Source organism: Plasmodium yoelii (genome assembly GCF_900002385.2).
Source record: "Plasmodium yoelii strain 17X genome assembly, chromosome: 8".
In the NCBI taxonomy this organism is placed as follows: domain Eukaryota; phylum Apicomplexa; class Aconoidasida; order Haemosporida; family Plasmodiidae; genus Plasmodium; species Plasmodium yoelii.
In genome coordinates this window covers 332,361-359,712 of record NC_036180.2, presented here as the reverse complement: position 1 = coordinate 359,712, position 27,352 = coordinate 332,361, and the positions used below count along the sequence as shown (strand labels likewise).

Sequence of the window (27,352 nt, the reverse complement as noted above, 5' to 3'; positions counted from 1 at the left end):
TTAACATTTTCAGTGTATATGCATATGTATGGCGCTTTAAGGGAATGTACAAAATACATTGTTATTTTATAGATTTACATAACGATAACTAATTCTATTTTTAGGTAGTAATTACAAATGCACATACATCCGTAGTGCAAAAACATTTATATATATAATTGATAACCGAAAATAAGTGAGAGGAAAAAACCGTTAAATAATGTATCCTTATATATAATGTTACGCACATATCCTTAATATTGTGGGAAATAATTTTCAATTTATAGACATATTTTGCATGAATAAATTATTACGATAAAATTTTTTTGCCCCGTATTATGGTTATGTATATATTTTTTTAAGAAACGAATCAGTAGTTGTTAATGCATTACGTTTTTATTATTACGATTTAATTATTATATTTTTTGATGATGCATTTTTAAGGTTATTTTGCACTTTATGGTTTTAGAATATATGCATATTCGAATTGGAATAGAAATAAAGTTCTATTGAATCCGTAACTTTATAACGATAAAAGTTATGCTCAAAGGAAACGAAAAAAAGGATATTTCAAAATATTTGCATATTTTATAGGAAAAAAAATAATTATTTTATATTTTAATATTTTGTATTTTTTCCAAATATGGATATTCCATTATATAATGTGATAAATTATTAGTGAAATATTGTCAACTGTAATGATAATTAAATACACGTCCTAATCGTTCATATATACGTACGTTGTGTATGAAAATAATTAAATCTTTCGCTATATTCTGTAAATATCTAAAACTCAAATGAAACAAAAATTTAATATTATTTGAATTTTCTTAATTCAATTTATTATTAAAAAAATCACATAAGAGTATAAAAAATCGGAATTTAAGATTAGCATTTATGTATGAAATAAAATATACAAAGTGCTGAGGTAATATATACATTATTAACTGAGATATAAACATATACACTTGTGGAAGTGCGTATATTAGATATATATATATTATTCACATAATGATTAAAAATGATCAAATCTTAATAAAATTATGTTGGGGAGCTATATGAGGGGAAAATTAAAACACTTGTAGGTTTAACTTAATTTTTATTACGTATTTTTTCATAAAATTTCGCCATCATCTTAAAAAATGTAACATTTTTAATATCAATAAAAAATATATATACAATATATTAAGAAGTAATAGCATAATCAAAGACTCCTAGTAATTTAGTGCAAAACCGTCACAAACTTACTACGAATTATTAATAATATAGTGAAGATAATAATATTTGGAAGGGCGCGTAATAAAAATATAAGAAATAATAGCATATTAAAAGCTTTACAAAATATTTATGAGCAAACTAACGAATTATTTTATTATGAACAACATATACCTTGTTGTACACCTAGTTGGTATATGCAGGCTTTTTTAAATTTAACTGTTTCCGTATTTTTTCGGTGAAAGTTTTGTTGGCTTTTTCGCCATTCCCACGAACTTTTTAAAAAATAAAACGTGGCTGGCTTGTTCATTTTCTTGTTATGTTTTAAAATCGAAACTTACTTTTAATGGCTTACCATTTATTCAAGAAATTACAAAAAGTAAGCAGTAAAGAAAGCCGAATAAACAAAGAAAACGCAAATGATGGTATAGATAAATGGCTAAAAGATTTGAACGACATAGTTGATAAAACTATTGTTGATGATAGTGACGATGAGGGAAATAATCTTCCTGATAAAAATTATGTAGTAAATATTAAGGAATATTTAAAAACAGTAAATAAAATTTTAACACACAGTGAAAAGATAAAAAATAAAAAGGGTGAAGAATTCAAAAATGAGAAAATAAATATATCATATATTAAAGAGTTTTGTAAAATATTAACTACATGTAGTAGCTTATTAAACAAATTAAAAACTGAAAAAAAAAAAGAAAGTGAAATATTACAAAAAAATAATATATGGGATATGTTTGAAGAAATCATTTTGAATAGTTCAGAAGTTTTGAATAAAATAATTTGTTTGAATAAAGACATGTTTCATAAAAAAAATATAAGAATAGACTGTAATGAATTAAAAATATATATAAATTATTTAAATATATTATTTAAAGAAACCCATAACTGTGATATATTGTTTGATGTCTTTTATTTAGAGTTTGAAAATTCTATATTTATTAAATATGAAATTATATTATTGTTACAAAAATTATATATATATGACAATATAAATTTTTATTTTTATTTATATGAAAACATTGTTTATTCAGACAATATTAATTCATGTTATTATTATAATTTGTTTTGTGTAAAATTTTTTCAAATTTTATACAGTGATTATTATACAGAGGGTACTAGTAGTAATAGCAGTAATCATATTAACAAAATAAATAACAATATCAATTTAAATGATCAAAATAAAATTGTGACAAATTTGCATGAGCAATGTATGCTAATAATTAATAAGCTAAGGAAAGGAAAATATTATTACACTGATTATATTAATTATCCGTTTAATTATTCAAGCGATAAAATTATTTACAAAAATAAAAATGATAATTATTATATAAATGAAAATAAGGAATTCCATTCGATTCCTTTGAATAAAACATTTAAATCTTATATATTTAATCATGCTAATGATTTTGTAATTCAAAAAAAACTTAAAACGATAGATCATAAAAGTAGCTTATATGAATTGGCAACGGACTCGCATGATTTGAGCCGCTCCGGTTCCTCCTGTTCATATTCTGATGATATTAACACAAATTTAAAATCTGTAGAAAATGAGGGGGAAAATAAAACCAAAATTGGTAACAAAAATGATGCAGATATTTCTATTATTAGTGAAAATATAAGAAGACCATATCAAAATGAAAAACAAGAAAAGGGCAATTCGATCAAAGATTGTTCTAATATATCATCATTTAACATAAACAGTCAATCTGGTTCAAACAAGAACAATTTTAATGAAGGAGAGAAAAATAACATAGAAAATATCAATGTGAATAATGACAATGATCGAAGTAGTAACGATAACCCAAATGAGGACAGTTTGTACTACTTTAGTTCTGATGTTTCAAATGATATAATAAGTGTTAACGAAGAATTTGATGAAGAGAAAAAAAAAAAAAAAAAAATTGATTTTTGTGAGGAAAATATATTTTTAATTATGTTCCGAAATAATAAAATCCGTACTTTAAGAAATAGTATAGATAATTTAGTACTAAATAGAAACAATTTTGTTTGTGAACTGATAACATTAATGGGTTCAAATCAAAATGCCTACCTAATAAATGAAATTATTTTATTGTTATTATTAATATCAAAAAATAATAGCGAAATTAAAAATATTATAACTTATGAAAGAGTAATTGAATGTATATTAAAAACGATAAAAGAAGAACATATTTATTTATTTAACAATTTTGATGAATTATTTTTTTTACATAGTGATAATCATTTTGTTCAGATAAATGCAAAAATAAAGGTCCATTGTTTTATTGATGAAATATATGAAAATAGTGAAATTGAAAAAGAAAATATAAAGAGAAGTAATTCGAATGACTATATAAGTAAAAGTTTACAAAATATTGATGAAAATATCACTACTGATGGAAAATTATATGATTCTAATTTTATGGAAATAAAGAAAAAAAGCACAAATGTGGATGAAAAATATAATTCTATAGAATTGTATCTTGACAATATTTCAGTAAACATAGATATTAAAAGCAGTCTATTACTTCTTCACTGTTTAATAATAAATAGTGATTTTGTTTTGAAATATATTTATGAGCTAAATATATTAGACGAATTTATTAAATTAGTTCTTAATTTATATAATATAAATATATATGTATATAAAAATCTTTTCCACAAATTTTATATTAATTCTTTGTTTATTACTAGCACTTTTATTGATATTATATATAACATAGTAAAAGTGAGTAAGGAAAATAGGTCAGTAGATATTAGCTTAAAAAAATTATTACCAATATTCCAGCGTGGAAATTTTTTTGAAGGTTCAATTTTTTTCCTCTTTAAATTTGTGCTAATACATTTAACAAATATATCTAAATATACTTCTAAAAATAATAAAAGACTCATAGAGCCCCATGAATCTGTTAAATCCGACAATAATTTTGATAGTCCGAAAAGAGAATTTGCAACTAGTGATACTGGAAGCCATACAATTATGGGTTCGAATAAAAAGTGCGAAGTTGTGGAAGGAAATAACTTGGATGATAGCTGGAGTGGTTATGAAAAGGGAGCACCAAATTATAATAGCGGACTGAATAACATAAATAATGAAATGTTTAAAACGTTTATTCATACAAATGTTAGAAACATTTTGAGCATATGTTGTAAATTTTTGTACGAAGATGAAAAGTATTGTTCTGAATTTATTTTTAGTCACTTGAATGCTACTAAAAGTTCTAACAACAGTAGTGCATATGCAAAAATAAGTATGTCGAAAAGTGTTGAAGCCCTTGAATCAGATGCACACGAAGAAGAAACTAACTTTATTCTAAAAAATTATCGTCAAAACAAATATTTCTATTATGAGCATATGCTAATTTATTATATAAACAATTTGAATCGGATTAAATATGTTGATATGCTGTTGATAATTTTTTTTTTCGATAAAAAAAATGTAATCCAAAATTATATATACGAGTTTTTTATGTGTTTATGTGAAAAGCATAGTAATATATCTAAATATTTAAATTATGTTTTTTTTGTTCAAAAAAATTTATTCTATTATTATGTTTCTTACATAATGAATAAAATCAAGAAAAAATCGTTACAATTCAAAAAATTTATAACCAATTTGAACAAGCTAGTTGATAAAGGAGAAAATATTGATCCCACTAAAAAAAAACACATTGAAAACGAGGTAGAAAGAAAAAAAATATTTTTCTATAAATATATGAAAGACTTAGATTTGGTACATAAGATATGTAATCTTACTGTTAATGGCATTAATATAAAGGATGAAGAAAATGGTAACAAAGATGATAATAATAATAAGGTTTTAAACTACTTTAATATCAATTTTGAAGAGATTATGTATTATAACTGTATGTATGTGCATATGTATAATGGAAAAGAAAAGAAATATTTTAAAAAATTAAATAACAGCTTTAATAAAAACATATTAATATATAGAATATACAATTGTTTATGTCAAAACAACATTGGTATTAGTGAAAAGAGAGTAAAACTAATGATTTCCCTTTTAAGAAATAAGTTTGTAACAAAACGAGTAAACTGCTTAATATGCGTTTATATTAGCATATATTTATTTAAAGAACAAAATGATAAGGCAAAAAATAAAGTTATAAACATAATTATAGAAAAAAAAATGTTTAATAGCTTATATAGTTTTTTAAACGATTTTATAAAATATAAATTTGACAATAAATATTTTTTTTGTGCATTTACGCAAAAAAGTAAAATTGTTGAACAAGATATACAAAGTGTATTACACATTAAAAAAAATAAATACTTCCTGTTTTATTCATATCAAAAGGATCTTTATTTTATTCATTATATTTATTCCAATTTTATTCATCATAATATATTAACATACTTTTTTAATGAAAGTAAAAAGGAATCAGGGGAAAGAAATTGCTTGGATGAACTTGAAAAAAGAAGCCAAAGAAGACGAATAAGAAATGACTCTCAAAAGGCATCTAAGTATAAGGGTTGTTTAAATGATGTATCCAAGAAAAAATATAAATATTATGAAATGAACAATGCATTCTCAAATGGAGAAACGGGTTCAGAGAGTTCTTATGAAATTGAACAAAATTTTACAGATGAGAAAAATTATGAAAACAGTGATTTCGACAAAGAGTTGAATAAAACAGAAGATGATGAGAGTGGTGAATCGATTCAAAGTAGTCAAATTAGTAGAAAAACAAAATATCTTCCCAATAGTGGTGCAAATAGAGGAAATAAGTATAAAAAAGGGAAAAATAGAAGGAAAAAAAAATCGTCATCCTTAATCTACATGTATAATGATGAAAGAGATAGCAGTGATAGAAGTTCAAGCTCAAGTAATTATTATCTCAACGATGAAAAAAATAAAAGCAAAGGAAAAAGCAAGAGAGAAAAGCTAAAAAAAATGATGGATGATGTTAATAATATGAGGAAAAAACTACATGAAGACGAACTTAAATATATAGAAGAAAAACTATACTTAAATAAAATGATTGAAAAAAAAAATGACATAATAAATAATATTTTATACTCTTATTTATTGATTAAAGAAAAATCAGAAAAAATAGAAGAAGAGAATATTATGTTAAAAAATAAAAATTCTTTGCGAGAAAAGGAACATGAAATTCTTATGAACAACAATATGGATGAATTAAAAAGGGAACATATAAAAATATTGGATAATTACGAAAAAATAAATAATGAAAATAAAATATTACAAAATAAGGTTGAACAATTTTCTGACCTGTTAATATATCTATACAATAATGTTAAAGGATGTAGTAAGTACATGGAAAATATTGAAAACTTGAGTTTTTTTAACAACAAAAAGAAAACATACAACATAAATGACCAGGCAGATAAACCATCAGGAACTTACGATCAATTAGATGTAGCCCCGCAAGGAAAGTATTATGAGGAAATATATTCGAATTCATATATGGGAAATTACATTCATCCGACCCAAGAATCAAAAAGTTACGAGCATCCAGTTTCTAATATCCAAGCAGGGAGTTATGAACACCCAGTTCCTAATATTCAAGCAGGAAGTTACGAGCAATCCGTTCCTAATACACATGTAAGAAGTTATGAACACCCAGTTCCTAATATTCAAGCAGAAAGTTACGAGCAATCCGTTCCTAATACACATGTAAGAAGTTATGAACATCCAGTTTCTAATACGCATGTAAGAAGTTATGAACACCCAGTTTCTAACATTCAAGCAGGAAGTTATGAACAATCAGTTCCTAATATGCATGTACAAAATTATGAGAAACCTAATTCACAATATCCTATGAATAATTATGAACAATTTAATATGAACCCGCATATGAAAAATTATTTGCAAAATGATATGAACCAAAATATTGGCAATCAATTTTACATTAGCAGAAATGAAGATATGGATAAAGAATTATATATCAAAACAAATATAAACATGCAGAATAATACAAACCCAGATGAAAACGAACATAAATAATTTAAAAACTTTCCTTTTTTTTTATAATTGGAAAAATATTTTTTTTTAACCCTGATTTTGTTAAAAAATAAAAAAATCCCCACACGACTTTATGATATATCTACAATTATCATAAAATTATTTCGGTATTATGGGGATATATATCTCTTTTTTTTCTTCCTTTTTTTTAAGTGTAGATATATGTGTTTATTCGCTGGTTTAATTATGTATTCCCCCGCTCTAAGCGTATAAACTGAACATATAAAAATAAAGTATATTTGTCTTTATGTTACATTTTACTTATTTTTAATAACACAATCTTTATTAAGAATATTAATTTATATACTTTTTTTAACTTCATAATTTTAATTAAACTTTTTTAATCACTCTTTTAAAGAGTTAAAATGAATATCTTTTATGTAAACACAATTTAACAAATGACACAGTCATTATATAAATCTGCAATAATACATAGCTATTATCTATTATTTTATCAAACTTTTTAACAGTTTTTAAATTATTAGGAATTTTGATTAATTTACAAAATATGGAGAAAATCGTCAAAATATGAAAAATAAGAAATATATTTTTTTTCACAATTTAAAAGTGTTATTATAGTAATATTTTTTATAACATAAAAATTATTTTTTTTTTGGTAAAAATTATTAATTCATATTAATATCACAAATTATGAATTATTAATTTTTATTTTTTTTTTTGTTGCTATATTAATTATGCATACATTATTATTATACCATTTTACAGTTATATTATTACTCTTAATATTAATTCTTTATTTATACAAAAATATTTAATAAACGGAGCAATCAAAATATATCAATGTTTAAACTTTATCGAAAAAGAGAAAAAAAATAAAGAAATTAATTTATCGTAAGTAAGTAACATTAACTGCCTCTTTAGCTCAGTCGGTAGAGCGCCAGACTTTTAATCTGGTGGTCAGGGGTTCGAGTCCCCTAGGAGGCTAACAAAAACACAAAAACATAACTTTTTTTTTTAATAAAATTTTTTTTAAAAGACAATAAACTTGCAATATTATTAAATTTGTTAATTTTAATTTATTTAAATTATAAATTAAAAAATATATTAATTATATGTAAATACATTTTTTAATTTCATTAATTCCTTTTCGCATAAATTATATATTTTTATATGAAGAATTTACAGTGTATATTATTTTATCAATTTAATTTATTTTATTTATTATTTTTTACTATTATAATATTACAATTAAAAATATTATTATATTATAAGAATGCTTGTTTTAATTGTTTTTACAAATTTCAATATTTTCCAATAAAGGCAAATATAAAATAATGTTTTCTTTCACTATTATATGTGGAATGTTTATATTGTATGTTTATAAGAAATAACCAGTTTATTTTAGAACAACGTTGTATTCTTAAATGCTAAAAGTGTGTTCATACTTTATTAAAAACTAAGGAACAATATTATATAAAAATGTGATTAAAATAGTTTAAGCAGCAGTTGACATAACTGTTTTTATTGTTAGACTAGGAAAAATGCACATTCATTATAGTTAATAATGATATATTTATTTTTTTTCAATCTTTAAAAAACTAAAATTATATTATAGTTGTTTTCATTTTAATGATAAATTGAAGAGTAATGAATGGATGAAAATTAAAAAAAAAAAAATTAATCTTATTAGTAATAAATTATATATTATTGAACTTATTTTCCTCATGTGGAAATTATTTTTGTAATATATATAAAATTTATTGTTATATTTTTGCGCATAAAACAACTATAACACATAATATCAGATTCACTTATTTATTTTAAAATATTTTTCTCTCAATATCAAAATTATTTATAAACAAATGGAAAAGCTACCTAGGGGGCTCGAACCCCTGACCACCAGATTAAGAGTCTGGCGCTCTACCGACTGAGCTAAGGTAGCAATCACAATTTATTTTAATATGTATTTTATAAAAAATATAATGCAAATATATATTTTTTCAACATTTTAATATTATTCAAATAGTCAACTTTAAGTATATATAGAATTAAAATTATTGTGTTCCTATACTTTTGTTTTCAAAAAAATGTTATTTTATTATTATTTAAACAAAGTAAAATTATGATGCTATGACATATTTAAGATTTTAGAATATTAAAATGACACATAAAAAAAGAAACAATTAAAATATAAAATAAAATATAGTATTAGCAAAAAATAATCATTGTAAATTATTTATTTGTTTTTGAATTTATAAATAACTTTTGCATATTGGATATCAAATGTGATAGGGATACATAATATATCAAAATAAAAAATAATCATAAATAAATTAAATATATATATAAATTTTTCACAATTTAATATTTTATTGTTTTAATTATATCAATTTTTTTTCTTCTAAATTATGAAGTTATTTTCTTTGATAAAAAAATGTATTATAAATATAAAAATTAATTAATACATTAGCGTCCAAATCGTCTAGTGGTTAGGACTCCACACTGTGGATGTGGCAACGCAGGTTCGAATCCTGCTTTGGACATATTTTTCCTTTATTAATTATTTATTTTAAATATTATATATTATTTCTATTACATATAATAAATTTATGTATTCTTATAATAAAATTAAAATATTAAAATAGGCTTTTATAATTATTTATATTATACATTTAATATATAAATTTATTATAGGGAAGATTTATTGTTTTATATATGACTTTTGACGGAGCCTATATTCCTTACAATTATTTAATTTAAGCAAATATAAATTGTATACAAAAAATACCAAAAAAATAATTTTAGCATTATAATAAATTTTTTATTTTACCTAAGGGCAAAATTTAAGCAGCTTATATTTTTTATTATAGCTAATTATACTTAACATATTTTGTGTGTTATATAAATATAACTATTATTTTTGTATGTAATATAATAATTTCGTAAAAAAATACATTAAAATAAACATATATTTTTGAAAGTAATATTATAATGATGCTAATATTTATTATATTTATTTCTTAAATAAAAAGAGCCTACAACCGGAGTCGAACCGATGACCTTCCGCTTACTAGGCGGATGCTCTACCAACTAAGCTATGCAGGCATACGTAATTTTTATTTTTGTATATTCAATTTTAATATTTTTTTAAGTAACAAAATATTATTGTTTTTTGTAATATGATTATTAAAAATTATTAATAAATAATTGTACACAATAATTTATTCAAAATGTATATATTAATAGTAATTTTATTAAGTTTTAACGAATTTTTAAAATATTTGATTTTATAAAAATCTATAAAGTTCATCCTAGGTAAGCAGGAAAAAAGAAATGAAAACTTTAATTTGGGAAAGACTCATTTGATAATTTAAAAATTAATTATTTTTCCTGTTTTATAAAGCTATCTGTTAATTATATTCTTATTAGAATATAGTTACATATTTAAGGAAATGCAAAAATGAATTTGAAGCGTTTATATATGTGCACATTAAAAAATGAATAGTGTTGTTTATTTTCCTGACAAAGTCAAGAATATCTTCATTGGGAGTCTTTTTTTTTATCCAAATATTATCATTTATCAATTATGATAATAAAAAAGTGACATATTCACAGTAGATTGTTTATCTGCTTATTTGTGTACATATTTTTCAAATTTGAAAAAAATGATGTTCACATTCTTATTCTCACAAGGAATTAAAATTATCATTTTTAAATAATTCAACTAAGAAGCCTTTGTTTTTTTTAAAAAGTGAAATAAATTCTTGTTCATTATTTGCTTTGAATATCTCCTTTAAGTATGCCTCACATTTGTTATGCATTTCAGTTTTGGCTTTGTCATATTCAATTGAATTGTTATCATTGTTACTTTTAAGTTTGTTTTTAAAATAATGTTTATTTTCAATTGACTCTAATTCTTTTGATTTTTCAAATGATTTGTCAATAACTTTCTGAGGTAGTTTCGCTATTTGTGCTACATGTACCCCATAACTTTTATCTGCAAATCCCTTTTTAATTTCGTAAAGAAATGATATTTTTTTTTTTGCTTCATCAATTTTTGCGGACACATGATTATTTGAGACAGCTGCATGTTCATCCTCTAAATTTGATATTTCATGGAAATGAGTTGCAAATAAGCACAAGCATTTTATGTTATTTAATAAATAATTAGCAACCGACCAACTAATACCAAATCCTTCATATGTTGATGTTCCTCTTCCTAATTCATCAATAATAACTAAAGTATCACTATCAGCATTTTTTATAATTGCTGATACTTCAATCATTTCGGAAAAAAATGTGGATATCCCTTTTAATTGAATATCTGATGAACCTATTCTACACATAATTTGAGAAAAAATCGGTATTTTTGCATATGTGCTAGGAACAAAACAACCAATGTGTGCCATTAAGGATATTATAGCTATTTGTCTTATATATGTACTTTTTCCTCCCATATTTGGACCAGTAATAATATTTAATCTATTATTTTCTTTATCCATATGTATATCATTTGGTATAAAATTTTTTATTTGTAAATAATTTGCTTCAACTAAGGGATGCCTTGAATTTTTTATTTCAAGTACCTTTCCATTTTGTTCAACAATTGGTCTAACGTATGTAGATATACATTGTGATATTACATAAGCAAAAGAACAAAATATATCTATTTGAGAAATAATTTTTGATAATTTATTAAATGGTTCCCAATAGGAACTAGCTACTTCAATAGCTTTATTAGCTAAATGTTCTTGTGATGTATTATAACTATGCAATACATATTGATATTGTTTACATAAGTCTCTTAACTTATTTGTATTGAATAATATTTCATTTTTATTTACTCTAACCTGATTGTATGTTTTTTTTCTTTGCTGTATAAATATTATATCTTTTTTAACAGCTCTAAATAAAAATACATTAGTATTACAATCTATCAATTTGACATCTTCTTTCATCCCACTATTATTAGAACTAATATTTTTGTTATTTTTCGATTGTTTATCTCCTTTTTTTAGATAATTAATGTCTTCTTCTACTTCTGATCTATGATGTAATATCTGTTTATAAATTTCTTCTTTTTCTTTCGACAGAGCCATTAAGTTGTCATCAAAATTTGGAGAAATTAAAAATTGATTTTTTATTATTTGATCGAAGTCTACAGTTAATTCTATTAATTTTAGGAATGAAGTTAAGCTAATAATTATAGATTTTAATGGTATTATAAAATTCTCCTCCAATGTTTTTTTGGTATTTTTTTTCTGTGTACCATTATTATATTCATCTAATGCATGATATATATTTTTTGATGCTATAACTGTATCATACAATTTTACCAAATCTTCAATGGTGCATTTATTATTCGAATTTCCAAACGACCTATTTTGTTTAGCTCCGTGATTATCAGACATATTATTATTTTTTACAATATTGTTGGCAATTTTTAATTTTTTAATGATCAAATCTAAATCACAAACTTTTCTAAGATATTCTCCCTGAATCATGGATCGCAAAGCTTGATCATCATTCATTATTTCAACCATATCTAATCTTTGATTTATTTTTTTTTCATCCCTTATTGGATGCATTATCCATTTTAATAATTTCCTCTCCCCAATTTTTGTTTTACACTTATTTAAAAATTTATACAACGTCATAGTATTTCCACCATGGTTTTGTGAAAGCGTTTGTTGAGACCCACCTATACCATTTTTTTGTTCTTTTGATATATACGTATTTATATTTAATGAGCAAATAGCTGCTTTATCTAATTTTACATATTTACTAATATTATACCATTTTAATGTACATTTATTTATTGCACTATCTTCATTTAGTAAATTTAAATATTTTATAATACTAGATAATGCTTTGCATCCTAGTGTTAAATTTAAAAAAGATACATAATTTTTTACATCGTCATTTACGTTTATTAATTTTTCCAAATCTGTTTCAATAGACATAATTTGGAAAATGTCTTTATTTAATTCGCATAATTTTATTTCACATAAATTGCAAATTAAGTTTATTCTTTTATTATCTAATATATTATTACATGGTAAATATATTAGTGAATCCGGGTTTGTTTGGATTAATATTGATTCTAGAGTAGTAAAATGATCATTTTCTATATATTCAGATAGAGAAAATTCGTTCGTTGTGTTATTATAAATGCATATTCCTACATATCTAATGTTATTTCGAAATTCCGATATTAAACTAACCAACAATTTAGTGCCATCTTCCATTATCCCACGAATATTCACCTTTTCATATATATTATTTTTGTCAATCAGTTATCTACATATGATATATAAAGTATATAGGAATGGGCTTATTCGAGCAAACTTGCATATTATTATTTTCAATTTTCCCTTATACGTATAATGTGCATATGTATAGCTTTATTATAGACTAGAAATACTAAAATTTGTAAAATTTAAATACATTATCTTATTTTTGAGAAAAATAAATGATAGACTGTTATTACTTTTATGGGAAAACTGAAAAAAATCAAACTAATATTTGAATATGCGAAGTAAGGAAAGAAAAGCCATTTATTGAACAGCAAATTTTACTTTATTTTTGAGACGAAGAAATAAAGTAACCTTTAAGTCTATATATAATACATGTGTATTATGTGCAAAATTTATTATTACATATTATGCTAATGTGCCCGCGAATGTACATTTTATTGAAATTATAAAATTTTTTATTCTATTAATGCAATATTATTTATTTAAAACGCCACAATAGTGACGAGATTATAAACAAAAATTTTTATTCACAAATTTTTTTTTTTACAAATATGTAAATTGTTTACTAATTAATACGCTGTTTACGTATGAAAGTTCAGAAGGTACAAAAAAAATTATAATTTCACAATGCAAATGTAAGGGAATATAATATATACATATAACAAATGAGACGTTGTTTCATCATGTGTGCATTCTGTGTGTGTACATATTGTGGTGACAAGATGAAATGAATAGAAAGATAATACATGTCGGAAATGGGTCTTTTTTGAGTTACTTATTTACAATGAGAGCATCGATTGAAAAGAAAGTATGAGAATTTGTTACATAAAGAAGACACATATAATTGTGTGTATGTTTTTTCAAAATGTCCTGAACAATAAAAAGAATTTGCTTTTCTAACAAAGATTTTTTATTGTTAATAATTTTATGACTTTTATTATGCTTTGGATATATAAAAAGTTGATGATAAATTATTTTTAAAACATGGAGAGGAATACAATCGAGCATATTAAAAGTGTTTTTTATTAACAAATTTGTTATAAACATATTCATATTTCTATCTATATTTTTTTCTATATTATTCGATATATTTGAGATATTCAAATTTTTTTCTTCAAAAATGTCGAATTCATTAGTATTAACAAAATCAGCAGATTTATTTGATATATTTTTTCCCCTTAATTGTTTGTACACATATTGTAATAAATTTTTTTGTATTCCTGTTTCACTATATTTCATATTTTTGACAAAATCGGGAATAATGTTATTTATGATGTAAGTTAAAAGTAAAATTTTTTTAAAATAAGACACATTGAATAAATAGTTCAGGTTTTCGAAATTTATTAGAATAAAATTATTCTCATCACAATTATTATTGCTTACATTTATTATGTTTTTCTCATAACTACTTTTTGTAATATTTTTTGTATATTTAAAATATTTATAATAGCTGCAATTACATATCGATTTTAGCAACATCGAAGATATATATATCATTTTAACTATAGAGGATATATTTCTTTTAATATCTTTAACGAGATAAGAAGAAGACAAAAAAATTATAAAACTCATGATAAGGTTGTCATATATATTTTCTTCATCTTTTTTTAAAATTATATTATTCATGTTTATATCTGAAGTATAGGTAGTACTATATTTTTCTTTTTGCAATGAAAGGAGATGAATAAATATGTTATAATAATATTGATTAAAAAATATATCGTAATAATAATATGCATCACATTTTGATAAATAAAACAAAAGCTTACTAATATTTTGTATATTTAAAATTGGCTCGCACATATTGTATTCCATATCTATAGCATCATTAATATGATCATTCTTATTAGATTTGTTACTATATTCATATTTGTTTCCATTGTGTTTTCGAATTATTTCATCGGTGGAAGATAAGTTGGTATTCCTTTGAATTATTGTATTGTGCATACAAAAACTTTTTGTAGAGATGTTTAAATGCGTCGAGGAAAAAAGAGAATAAAGATATTTATTTAAAAAATTGAATGGTCGTATACTATTAGTACTAAAACATTTATACAGCTTTATTAGATATTTTAATTTTTGTAATTTTTCGCTGTGATTGTCCCTACTATTATTATTGTGGTTAAATGATATGATGTAGTTAATTGGATTGTAATATTTGTGAAAATTATATAATTTTATATTTTTATTCTCCTCTCTTTTTTTTTTTTCATTCGCAACATTGTAATCCGAGTCTAAATTAATTGGCCTACATAATCGGATCGATGAAATCAATAAAATGTTATGAACAAAATTATAATAGCCCGTCTGGAAGTTGCATTTGTATTTATAGATATTACAATTATATATATGATCTATTATAAATTCATTTTTTATTTTGAATATACTATATATTGAAGTATTATTAGCTTTGTTGCATATATAATATATTAAATTTTTGTGAATAAATAAATATTTGTTTTGTAAATAAAATAATTTAAAACAAGATTCGATTGATAAGTAAGTTCTATATTTATTGTAAATAAAATCATAATAAGGAATACAATTATAAAAGACGTTTTCTTTTTTTATTTTACTAAGTTTTTCTATTATTTTTTGTGTAATCAAGATATTTTCTTTTACCTTTGCTGAATTCATTCCCATTGTTATATAAAATGTTTTATCAACTTACTACTTTTTTTTCACCTCATTTTTGCAATCAAAAAAATACGATATGTGCATTTATTTGGTACATCAATAAGATATGAGCCCATGCTTCGTTTATTCAAACTATACATATATGTGATGGTGTGCGAATTTTTTTTTGTTTTTCCTATTTTCAGATGGTTAGTCCCTTTACTTTGTTTATACATAGATTTTCTACACGTAGTTATGCATTTATACTATTTGTACTGGAATTGATGATGATTAACCTACATTAGTATACCCGTTTTAATTCGCCAATTTTTATATTCAGTCATTTATTACACAAAATAATTAAAAAAAGTATAATGATGTTGTAGATATAGAAATAGCTAGCTAAATTAGCTAAATATAATTTCCCCCAAAAAATATATAGGCATAATTTGCAGTCATGCTTGATTAATTCCTTAATTTACAACATTCATAATTTTTTTCCATAAATTGTTCTAATCGCATAGATATATATTTATAAATCAATTTATTTATTTATAATGACGCATGAAATTTAAATAAAAATATTAAAAATTATTCCCTGTTGAATAGATGATATCATATGAAAATTTAATTTCATAGAGCACCACAACTATAATAGGGAGTTTATGTTTTTTAGGAAAATTCATACCATACATATTGTATATATATGTATGTGCATGTTTTTTTTCATCTTTTTTTAGTGAAAATATTTATAAATTTGTTGAATTATCTAATAAAATTATATTTTATGAAGAAGAAAAAAAAATTATTAAAAAAAAAATGTGTATATTATTATATTGAATGCCTTTTTCTTTCTTTTTAAAAGTCTTTGTTTTTTCTTAAAGACGAAAAAAACGCAATAAAAATTATTTTCTCTACATATGTGTATATCACTAATAATATATATAAGTATTTCAAAGAATTACATCTACCATAATTTATATACTAAATGCCTTTTTTCATTTCTCAGTATAATATAAAACAGTGATATCAATGTCTTTTTATTGTTAACTATTATTTAAGATATTTTGTTTTCGTTAATTTATTTTTATCTATAATTTATTAAACGCGTGTGAAAAGCTTAGTAACTTTCTCATGCATTAGAATATATAATAAATATGCAATGATATCTGTCCTTGTGCGAATAGTTAACTCAATAGTCACTATAAAAGTTTGTATTTCTACATACATGGTTTTATATTACCTCTTTATATGCCCCATTATTCAAAGAATGAAGAAAAATATAAGAATTAAATTATTTTATAGTAAAAGAAAAAAGAAGTAAACAATTGAATTAAATTGGCATTTGTGTATATTTATATTTATATCATCTATTTTTCGCATTCATAAAGATGGTCATATTTGTTCATACAAAATTTACAAAGTGCCCATGTCCTTTTAAGGATTGTCATTAAAGTTATATTTGTAGATATAGATATAATACGAACACATTTGCGTAATAATAATAATAAACATACATAGATATATTTAAATATTAAAGTTGTTTATTTGTGAAATATTTTTAAGGAAAACAGCGAGCGTTTTATATATATTTTTATGTGTTTAAATATCAAACTAATTTATCACATCATAGCTTTTTTTTGTTTAATGTAGTTTTGTATATTTCATATGTTTTACAATTGTATAGTTCATTTAAACAAACGAGAAAACAACAAACATAAATTGACAATTGATGGATTTTTTGTTAGAAATAATAATATAAAATAAGAGGTATATATGTTATATATCAATACAAATACACAAAAATGTTATTTCATTAAGTATTTATAAACTTATGTTATTTTTCCTTTTTTCCATTTTTTAGGTATTATTTTTCGAGGAATTTTAGTTAAAAAATAACTGTTTTATATTTTTTTATGAATTAATAAATTATATGCTACTGCATTATAATTATTGTACTAAAAATGAAAGATAACAGCTCTCTCTCTCTCTATATATATATATGTAATATATAGATATATAATTTATAAGTATTTATATAGTACACATGATATGCTTGCATAGAAAATAAAATAAACTAGTGTAAATATTGTATAGGATTATTTATTTGACTCGTACATGAATATCCATGTATTCATTTAAATATGCATAAATGCATGATATATATAAATATAGTACTGAAGGGTTATTAATTAGATTATATATTTTTTTAATTTATACAATAATTTCTTTCATTTTATACGTTTGATTGCATAGTATACTATAAATGCATAAACATATATATGTACATATTTTTAAATCCTTATTTGTTATTCAAACAAATGTATAAGTCTGTGTTTAAAAAAAAAAATGACATAATTTTTATAGATTTGTTTACCTATATATTATTGTAATAAATTAATTTAATTTTATTATATGAATATAATATATTCACGCGTATTTTATTTTATTATATTATATTATATTTTATTATATTTTATTTTATTTTTATTTTTTGTATATAATAATATATATGTAATATAAGTGTATAGTATTCATAAGTGTTATTATTTTTAAAAATATATGCAGTTCATATATATATAATGCATTACTTAAAAAATAATAAATAATGTTGTGTTATAAGCTATATTTCGTATTCGTAAAAAATAGTATACATATTAATATATAGTACATGTTACGAAAACGGGAAGGATATGAATGCTATTTTTTTCACATTTATATATTGAACTAAAAATATAAAATTAGTACATACATATTATATATATATATATAATTATATCACAAATGATGAATTGTTACTAGGGAAAGGGACGAATATTTTTTCTTTTGTATTATTTTTGTAATAAATAACATTGTTCTCTATTATATTTTATTATATATATATTATTATATATATTATTTATATTTTATTTTACATTTTATTTTATATTTTATTTTACATTTTATTTTATATTTATTTAAGATATATGCTTATATAATAATAAAGAATAAAATGGGTAATCAAACCAACAAATGAACAGTTGAATGTTCGAATAAGCAATATGTATTATTCATATATATACATATACATATAATATATTTACATCCTTATAGTTTATTTAAATTTCATATAGACTGATTTACTGAATATTTAGAAATATAAAAATAACATATATTTATATTTGAAAGTATATGTTTAGAGAGAGGTATTTATTTCTATAGACCTCCAACATATTAAATTTAAATATTTTAAGTACTTTCACAAAATATATATAATAATAAAAAAATAATAATAAAATAATAAAAAAAAAAATAAAAATAATATAATATTTATATAATAATTAAATAAAATATCTATATATATCTATATTTACCTACCTATCTATATATATATATATATATATGTATGTAGTGGTTCAACCAAAAGTAGTTACATGTAATTAATGCATAATTCTTTATTAACCGTTAAAAAAAAATTAAATACACATATTTATATATCTTAATATCCTTATAAATATAATTTAATATGATAATTGATCATATTAAATGATCGTAAGCAAACACATAGTGCATATATATATATACGTTTTCGTGAATGTATGCATATATATGTGTGTAGGCTCACAATTATATGCATATATGCCATATATATATTGTTAGGGATATGTATGTAATAAATCATTTATAAATGTATATATTAATTTCCAATATTACGTATATGTGCATACATATATAGTATAATAAGTGTACGCTATATACGTATATTCATTTTCACAATTAAATGCGTTAATTTGTATTCGTCTTTAGTTAAAAAATAATTTATTATTATTACCACTATTATTATTATTATATTATTATATTATTATTTATTTTTTTAAGTTAACGTTTATAATATAAAAAATGAGTACACACAAAGATAGTAAGGACAATAATGATAACAAAGAGAATAAGGAGAGTGGGAGTGGCACAAAAAAGGTTGTAAAGGGTAGCACTCCAAATAAAAACAGCAATTGGAAAATAAAAGAAAGTTCATGGGGAAATGAAGACAAAAACATAATTAAAAAGGGAAGTGATAATAATACTAAAGAAAAAAATGTTATAAAAAAAAATGAAAATAAAAAGGAGAATAAAAATAGTACCAACAACAACAACAGCAATGGGGATTGTTTAACTAACAGCAACAATGTTAACAGTATTGATAAATTAAAAAATGAAGAAAATAAAGAAGATGTAAATGATGAAATATGTGATGGAAATCAAAAAGATAATAAAGATGAAAAAAGAAAAAAGAAAAAAAATAAGGCAAATGCAAATACCGAGAATGGAGAAAATAATAGCGGAAAAGGTAAAGGAAAAGAAGAAATGAATACTGAAAATTATTTTGAAAAGGATAATGATAATAATACGATGAACATAAAAAATAATAACAATAAAAATTCAAGTACTCATGGTAAAACAGCCAAAGAAAATAAGCACACAATAAAAAACGAGAAAAATGAATATGGGCACTATAACAATTATAATGGAAACAACAATAATGATTGGAGAGCTAATAATAACTATGATGGAAATAATAAAAATAGTTCATATAATTATAAAAATAATAACAATGTAAGCAATGTGAATAGTAATACTAATAAGGATAAAACTAGTGAATATAACGATGCCGGTGCAAATAATAACACACTTATGAAAGATTTTAATAAAAAGAAAGTTTATAATAAGCATGAAAATAACAATACAAATGGAACTGTGAATAATTTTCCAAACAAAAATAGTTACAAATATGATTATAATAATAATTCCCCAAATAATAATACAAACAATAGTAGCAATAATAATAAAAATTACAATATTAAAGGAAACAAAAATTATAAAATGAACAATGTAGTAAATAATAATAACCCTATACCTTACATTGATTATCCTCATAATGAAAATGGAACAAATCCAGTAAACAACATGTTTGTCTATAATAACGGTAATATACTTAATCCTGCTAATAATAGTGTTATAAATGGAAGCATTAATAGTAGCAGTAATAATAACAATTATATAGGAAATGGTTATTTATATAATTATGCTTATAACTGTTTCTTTGATGAAAATGAAGGTAAAAATATGGATTTAGCCCCGAATTATTATTCTGCAAAATTCGGCGGAACAGGGCCAGATGGATATAATGCTAATAATACCCCTAACAATAATAATAGAAATAATAATAGCAATGGTAACGAAGCGAACGCTATAGATGCTCGATTTAATTATAATAAATTGATGGGGGATATATATAATTACTTACCTATGAATTATTATTATTACAATTTAAATAATATGTATTTCAATAATCCCAACCATAATAATTATAATAATTTTCATTCTATATATCATGATAATATGAAAAACCGAAAAAATAAAAAATTTTTATATGATAAAAATAAAAAAAAAAATTACAAGAATTTAAATACATCGAATATTTACAACGAAATGAAAAATAGAGTTATCGAAATTTTTAAAAGAGAAAATATTATGTCTGACGATTATTTGTTATATTATATGTATAATAATATCAAATTAAATATTGACGTAATTGCTAAGCACCCATATATAGCCCCTTTAGTTACCATAGGAGGAGGAGGAGCTCCCGCTACTTCTGCAAATAATGGTAATACAAATGCTACTGTTAGTGATAATAATAACAATAATAATATGGAAATATTGGCTAATGTTTTGAACGATTTAAAGTGTATTAATGTTGGTAAAAGAGATGATACCATTGATGATGAAACTAAGAAGGGTATTGCCGATTCTGGTAATAATGGTGCCATAGATGTAATCGAAGATTCAGATAATACCAATGCTTTGTTATCTGGTGAAGTTGGAAAGACTTCAGATAATAATATAAAAATTGGTACTTCAGAAGATGTTGTGGCATCACAACATACGGAAGATGGTGATAATGCTTTGAAAAATAAATCTGAAAATAATGTAGCCTCAGGGGAAGTTGAAAAAGGCGAAACTCCGGATAGTATTGAGAAATTGGGAAAGGAAAACGAAGCGTCAAAAGCAGGAATTTCCGACAAAGTTGAGGGTACAAAACGTGAAGATTTTGTAAGTGAAGATAAAGGTGAAGAAAAAAGTGGAGATAAAAATAACGAGAATGATGGTAAAGATAATAATGATAAACCACAAGAAAGTGATGAAAAAGATGAGAAATTAGAGGATTCAACCGATGGGGCTGGAAAAAATGGGGAAGACGAAGAAAAAAAAGAAAAGAATAAAATGACGAAAAAAAGTGAAGAAGAAAAAAATACAGAAAAATTATCATTTGAAGAAGATAATAAAAACTTTTTATTAAATTTGAACAATAAAAGAAATGTAATAATAATAAGAGATATAAACTCGCATTATATTAATGTAATAAAAAGCATAGTTTTAAGTACCCCTAATATTCAACCTAATGATGTATTAAACATTCGAAATGATGTTAATAATACTATATTTATTACTTTGAGAAATGAAAAAAAAACAGAAGCCTTAGCACAATATTTAAAAACCAAATCAGTAAATGACAAAAAATTAAATGTAAGAATTAAAACAACACAAAAAATTCAAAATATTATTGAAAATAATATTTTTAAAATATCAAATGTAGCTAATAATAATCCTCAAGAAAATAATAGTAATACTGGAAATGCAAATAATAATGTTGATAGTAGTAGTACTACTACTGTTGCAGGTAGTAGTATTAATCAGGGTACTTCAATAATCGGAGCAAATTCTCAAACCGTTATTGGAGGAATTCCAAATTCTTCTAACCCACCTGCAATGCCTATAGGGCCTCCAAAACATTTTTATAATTACAATAATTTATATTATATACCTAATGGGTTAAATGGTTATGATAATAATATGTATGGGCATCATGGAGGAAATAATCCCAACCCTCATTTTGATGCATATTTTAATTACTACAATTATAATGTTAATAATTCATCTCATAACTTATTTCCAAATATGAATATATATGATCCATATAATGCATATAATATGTATAACGATATGTATGGTCAAGGAAATGATATGAAAGGAAATAAGCATATGCATAATAATCATAAAGGTATGAAATATATAAGAGGAATGGATGGAACTAATAATAACATGGTACGAATGCCAGGAAATTATAATGGGTTAGATGGAGAAAACTATTATAATAATATGTATAATAATAATATTATGCCAGGGGGCGTAAATAGTGTAAGTTATACTAATGCTCATTTGGATAGTGGAAATAATAATAAGAAAAATGAGAAATATAATGATGATTCAAGAAAGTTTTATGGTGATAATGATAAAAATAATAATGTGGCGAGAGGATCGAAAAACGCAAAAGATACACCAAATGATGGTAATAATAGTGGAAGAAAAAATAACCGAAACAATAATAGTAATAATAATGCAAAAAATAATTCAAAAAATAACTCAAAAAATAATAGGAACAGAAGTAGAAGTAGTAGTAATTGCAATAATAACACAAATGGAAACAATAATAATAATAATAGTAATAATGGAAGTGGCAATAATGGAAATAGTGGTAATAGTGGAAATAGTGGAACTAATAATAATAGCGGAAATAACAATAACAATAGTAATAGTAATAATAATAGTGGTAATACTAATGGAAATGATAATAAGAACATGATGAAAGTAAATGATTATGGAAAAAATTTTAAGTCCAATAAAAATAATAAAAAAGAGCCACATGGTATGAAATATGAAAATGTGGGCACAAAAAATGATGGTAAAACATTTGAAAGAAAAAAAGGGAAAGGATATTTTAACAAAAAAAATATCAATGCCATTAGCAGCAATAATAATAAAGGTGTAGAAAAAAAAGCTTCGAACGGTGGAAACGGGGAAGGAGATGAAGAATTAGAGAAAAAAAAAAAAAAAAAAAATGAAATTAAAAAAAAAACTGATATCACTGAAAATGAAGATTCAAATGATTCAATAAAAACTGCTCATGAAAAAAAAAAAAAGCCATTAAAGAAAGATAATGATAAAAATAATAACCAAATAGATGGTGAGCAAAATGGTACCAATGAAGATGAGCATGATGAAGATAGAAAAGGTAATAAAAAGGAATGGAAAAACAAGGATAGCAATAATTCCAATTCATTGGGTACTGATTCAAAGGATCAGACAAAATATAATGGTAGAAATAATGCTAATCGAAAAATTTTCAATAATAAATATTTTTCATTCAAAGATAAGAATGGAGTTAACTATGACGAAAAAAAAACGGAGAAAAATAAAAACAAAAATGAAGATAGTAATAGTACTAACACAACTAACAATAATAATTCAGCTAATCAAGTTGTTGGATCAAACAATGTGGTTCCCGGAGTTAGCATCAGTCATAATAATGCTTATGGGAATCCACAATTTTTAAAAAAATATTCATATGCTGATATAATGGATTCATGTAAAAAACTAACAAACAAAGATGCACCTCCTGAATGTATTGACAAATTAATGAAAGAAAATGTTTCTCTTTTTAGAAAAGGGGACGATCAATTTTGTTGGAAGTTAAACGTTTTCTAAGTGTGATAAGGAACTTTTACTTGCTAATAGAAGTATATATATGTAGAGAGAAATAAATGAAAATAATTGTTGTAGCGTTTCCTCTTTTGTGTGATAATATGTATATATCTTATACTTTGAATTATTTTTATTTTATTTCACTATATGTTATTATAATTAATTTTTTTTGTTGTTGTTGTTGTTGTTGTGTGTGTGAGAGAGTGTGTGTGCATTGTTTGTACCATATTTTATCGTAGTAATGGTATTCATATATTTTTTTAATCTTTTTGAATTTTTTTTACATGTTTTCAAAACTATTTGCATAAACTAATTAATAACATACTTATTAAAAATATGAAATAAATACATGATATAGAATATCGCTTTTAATATGGCAAAGTAAAAATAGGGGTGCATAGCTTATATTCGAAGTAAACCCACATAAACACATTTATTTTACTTTTTTTGGCATACAAATGCGAACTATTAAATATCACATTTTATAACACAGTCAACAAAACTATGCTACATATAAATTAATAGAAATAAATATATCTTGTATTATATTTTTTTGTATGCTAATTTTCTTTCATATATAGGAACAAGCTGAAATTAAGGCGCTATTTGCATAGCTATATCGTATAGTACCGATAATATTCACAATATTGGGTTAAAATTTTATTTTTTTAATAAGAAATTTGGTGAGATATACTTAATAGTAGCAAAGCGTAGTACCACAAGTTTGCTAAAATATCATTTTTTTCTTTTCAAGAAACTTGAAAATAGTTTAACTATTAGAAAGACAAATATGTTTTATATAAGCATTGTAAAAAAAATTGAAATGCCAATTTTTAGTTTTATTAAGCATTTTTTGTTATAACTTAGTAAAAAGTTGCGAGGTTAATGATAGAAATACTCCCCCAACAAGATAAATACAAAATTGTTACATGTATTTTCTATTCCATATAAAGGTATAACCGATAATTTTGTTCGAATTTATTTTCCTTATTATTTTCCTATACGATGTTTGTTGTAATTTTTATATTCACAAAATTAAAGGGATAAAAGGGGATGATGGCATAGATTTTTTCCATTGTTTAGCTTTTAAGGCATTAAAATTAGGAAATTAAAAAAATCATTTTATTTAATATTTAAAGTGTTAACACTTTTTAAATTTTTGGAATTATTTTATTTATTTTTAATTGCTATTTATTTACTTGTTAATTTTAATTATATTTATATATTAACAATTGCTTCAATTTATTTTTATATAATATGGGGAGTGGTTTTTAATTAAAAATAATAATAATAATATAAAATATATGCATAGTATTAAATATATATGTATATAATCATTATCGTATGTATATACAATACCCCTATAATGACGACCCATAAGTCCCCCAAAAGTACTACATATATATTATCCATTTATTGGATACTATTTGTATAACTACAATACGATAGCACATACAAATAGGAAGCAGGAAGATTTATTATACATAAAATTTAGTTTTCCATTTTTTTTATTAAAAATATAAAAGTTAAGATTTCGTAAGGTTTATTTATTTTTATATTGTACTAAAATTGAAATAATACAATAGGGTATTTAAATATATATATACATACATACAAAAATAAGGTATTTTTTTTCTTCGACTTTTTTGCAATAAAAAATAGGGGCAAATCAAGTAATTTCTATAAAATAATTCATGCATATTATATAGCATTTTTTTACCCAATACATATGCAATAATTTTGTTATGCATTATATATTTAATAACCCTAATAATATAAAAACTTGTAGGAAGAGGTTAAACCAGCCGTTTCCGATAAAAAAAAATAAATATAATTATGTATATATTGAAAATAATGAAAACAAATAGGGAAGCACCATATATATAGATATTTACTGATATATAATAAATATGCTAATTTATTATGAATATAATGTAAAATATATTTTGTATAGGGCCATATTATGAGCTTATATCTATATGCATATAATATATTGCATATAAATAATGCATACTATAAAAAATATATACTTCACAAATATATTAATATAAATTAATAAAAATTTGCTGGAAATTGTTCAAAAAAATTATAATAAATATAACAATATTAATAAAATAAAAAATACTTACAATTACAAAATTACATAATTGGAAATGCAATATTAAGGAATAAAAAAAAAAAAAAAAAAACAATTAATTAACGATATAAAAAAAAATAATATTTATTTATATTATTAAAAAAAATATATATATAATTTTACTAATAAATATTAATTTATTTATATAATTTTATTATTTAAAATATAAAATGGGTAAAGCTGGAAAAGGTACAGGGTCATTTGGTAAGAGAAATGGAAAAAGTCATTTCCTTTGCTTAAGATGTGGAAAACGAAGTTATCATTTACAAAAAAAAAGATGTGCTTCATGCGGATATCCAGATGCTAAGAAAAGAAGATATAACTGGTCAGTAAAAGCAAAAAGAAGAAATACAATTGGTACTGGACGATGTAGATATATTAAAACTTTAAGAAGAAAACTAAAAAATAAATTTGCTGAGGGAAGTACCCCTAAACCCAAACAAAGATAATTGTTATGTAGATATACCCCATAAAAAAATTACCAAAATATACAATATTTGCATGTGACTTAATTTTGGGGGATTCGCGATTTAGGCAAAACAAGAACACGACGAAAGTTGATATACTTTTCTCATAATTATCCAAAAAAATAGTATTGCCACAAAA

The 27,352-nt window shown here is 22.6% G+C and overlaps 5 protein-coding genes and 4 non-coding genes across 9 annotated transcripts; 5 read left to right on the top strand and 4 right to left on the bottom strand.

Moving 5' to 3' along the window:
• Positions 1–1,540: 1,540 nt before the first annotated feature.
• On the top strand, positions 1,541–7,177 carry PY17X_0807500 (conserved Plasmodium protein, unknown function; the record flags this gene model as incomplete). Its single annotated transcript, XM_022955655.1, has 1 exon — positions 1,541–7,177. One exon carries the CDS (start codon positions 1,541–1,543, stop codon positions 7,175–7,177), a length of 5,637 nt encoding a protein of 1,878 aa, XP_022811904.1.
• Positions 7,178–8,067: 890 nt separating this feature from the next.
• Positions 8,068–8,140, top strand: PY17X_0807400. The gene has a single exon. It is a non-coding gene; the product is annotated as a tRNA-Lys (tRNA).
• An 885-nt stretch (positions 8,141–9,025) lies between these two features.
• On the bottom strand, positions 9,026–9,098 carry PY17X_0807300. Its single transcript has one exon. It is a non-coding gene; the product is annotated as a tRNA-Lys (tRNA).
• A 529-nt stretch (positions 9,099–9,627) lies between these two features.
• PY17X_0807200 lies at positions 9,628–9,699 on the top strand. Its single transcript has one exon. It is a non-coding gene; the product is annotated as a tRNA-His (tRNA).
• Positions 9,700–10,188: 489 nt separating this feature from the next.
• On the bottom strand, positions 10,189–10,261 carry PY17X_0807100. The gene has a single exon. It is a non-coding gene; the product is annotated as a tRNA-Thr (tRNA).
• Positions 10,262–10,842: 581 nt separating this feature from the next.
• PY17X_0807000 (uncharacterized protein) lies at positions 10,843–13,404 on the bottom strand (the record flags this gene model as incomplete). The annotated part of the gene is made up of 1 exon (XM_723579.1): positions 10,843–13,404. One exon carries the CDS (start codon positions 13,402–13,404, stop codon positions 10,843–10,845), a length of 2,562 nt encoding a protein of 853 aa, XP_728672.1.
• Positions 13,405–14,184: 780 nt separating this feature from the next.
• Positions 14,185–16,056, bottom strand: PY17X_0806900 (uncharacterized protein; the record flags this gene model as incomplete). The annotated part of the gene is made up of 1 exon (XM_723578.2): positions 14,185–16,056. The coding sequence occupies one exon, from the start codon at positions 16,054–16,056 to the stop codon at positions 14,185–14,187; it is 1,872 nt and encodes a 623-aa protein (XP_728671.2).
• A 3,852-nt stretch (positions 16,057–19,908) lies between these two features.
• On the top strand, positions 19,909–24,612 carry PY17X_0806800 (erythrocyte membrane protein; the record flags this gene model as incomplete). The annotated part of the gene is made up of 1 exon (XM_721579.1): positions 19,909–24,612. One exon carries the CDS (start codon positions 19,909–19,911, stop codon positions 24,610–24,612), a length of 4,704 nt encoding a protein of 1,567 aa, XP_726672.1.
• Positions 24,613–26,916: 2,304 nt separating this feature from the next.
• Positions 26,917–27,195, top strand: PY17X_0806700 (ribosomal protein L37e; the record flags this gene model as incomplete). Its single annotated transcript, XM_725631.1, has 1 exon — positions 26,917–27,195. The coding sequence occupies one exon, from the start codon at positions 26,917–26,919 to the stop codon at positions 27,193–27,195; it is 279 nt and encodes a 92-aa protein (XP_730724.1).
• Between the last annotated feature and the right edge of the window lie 157 nt (positions 27,196–27,352).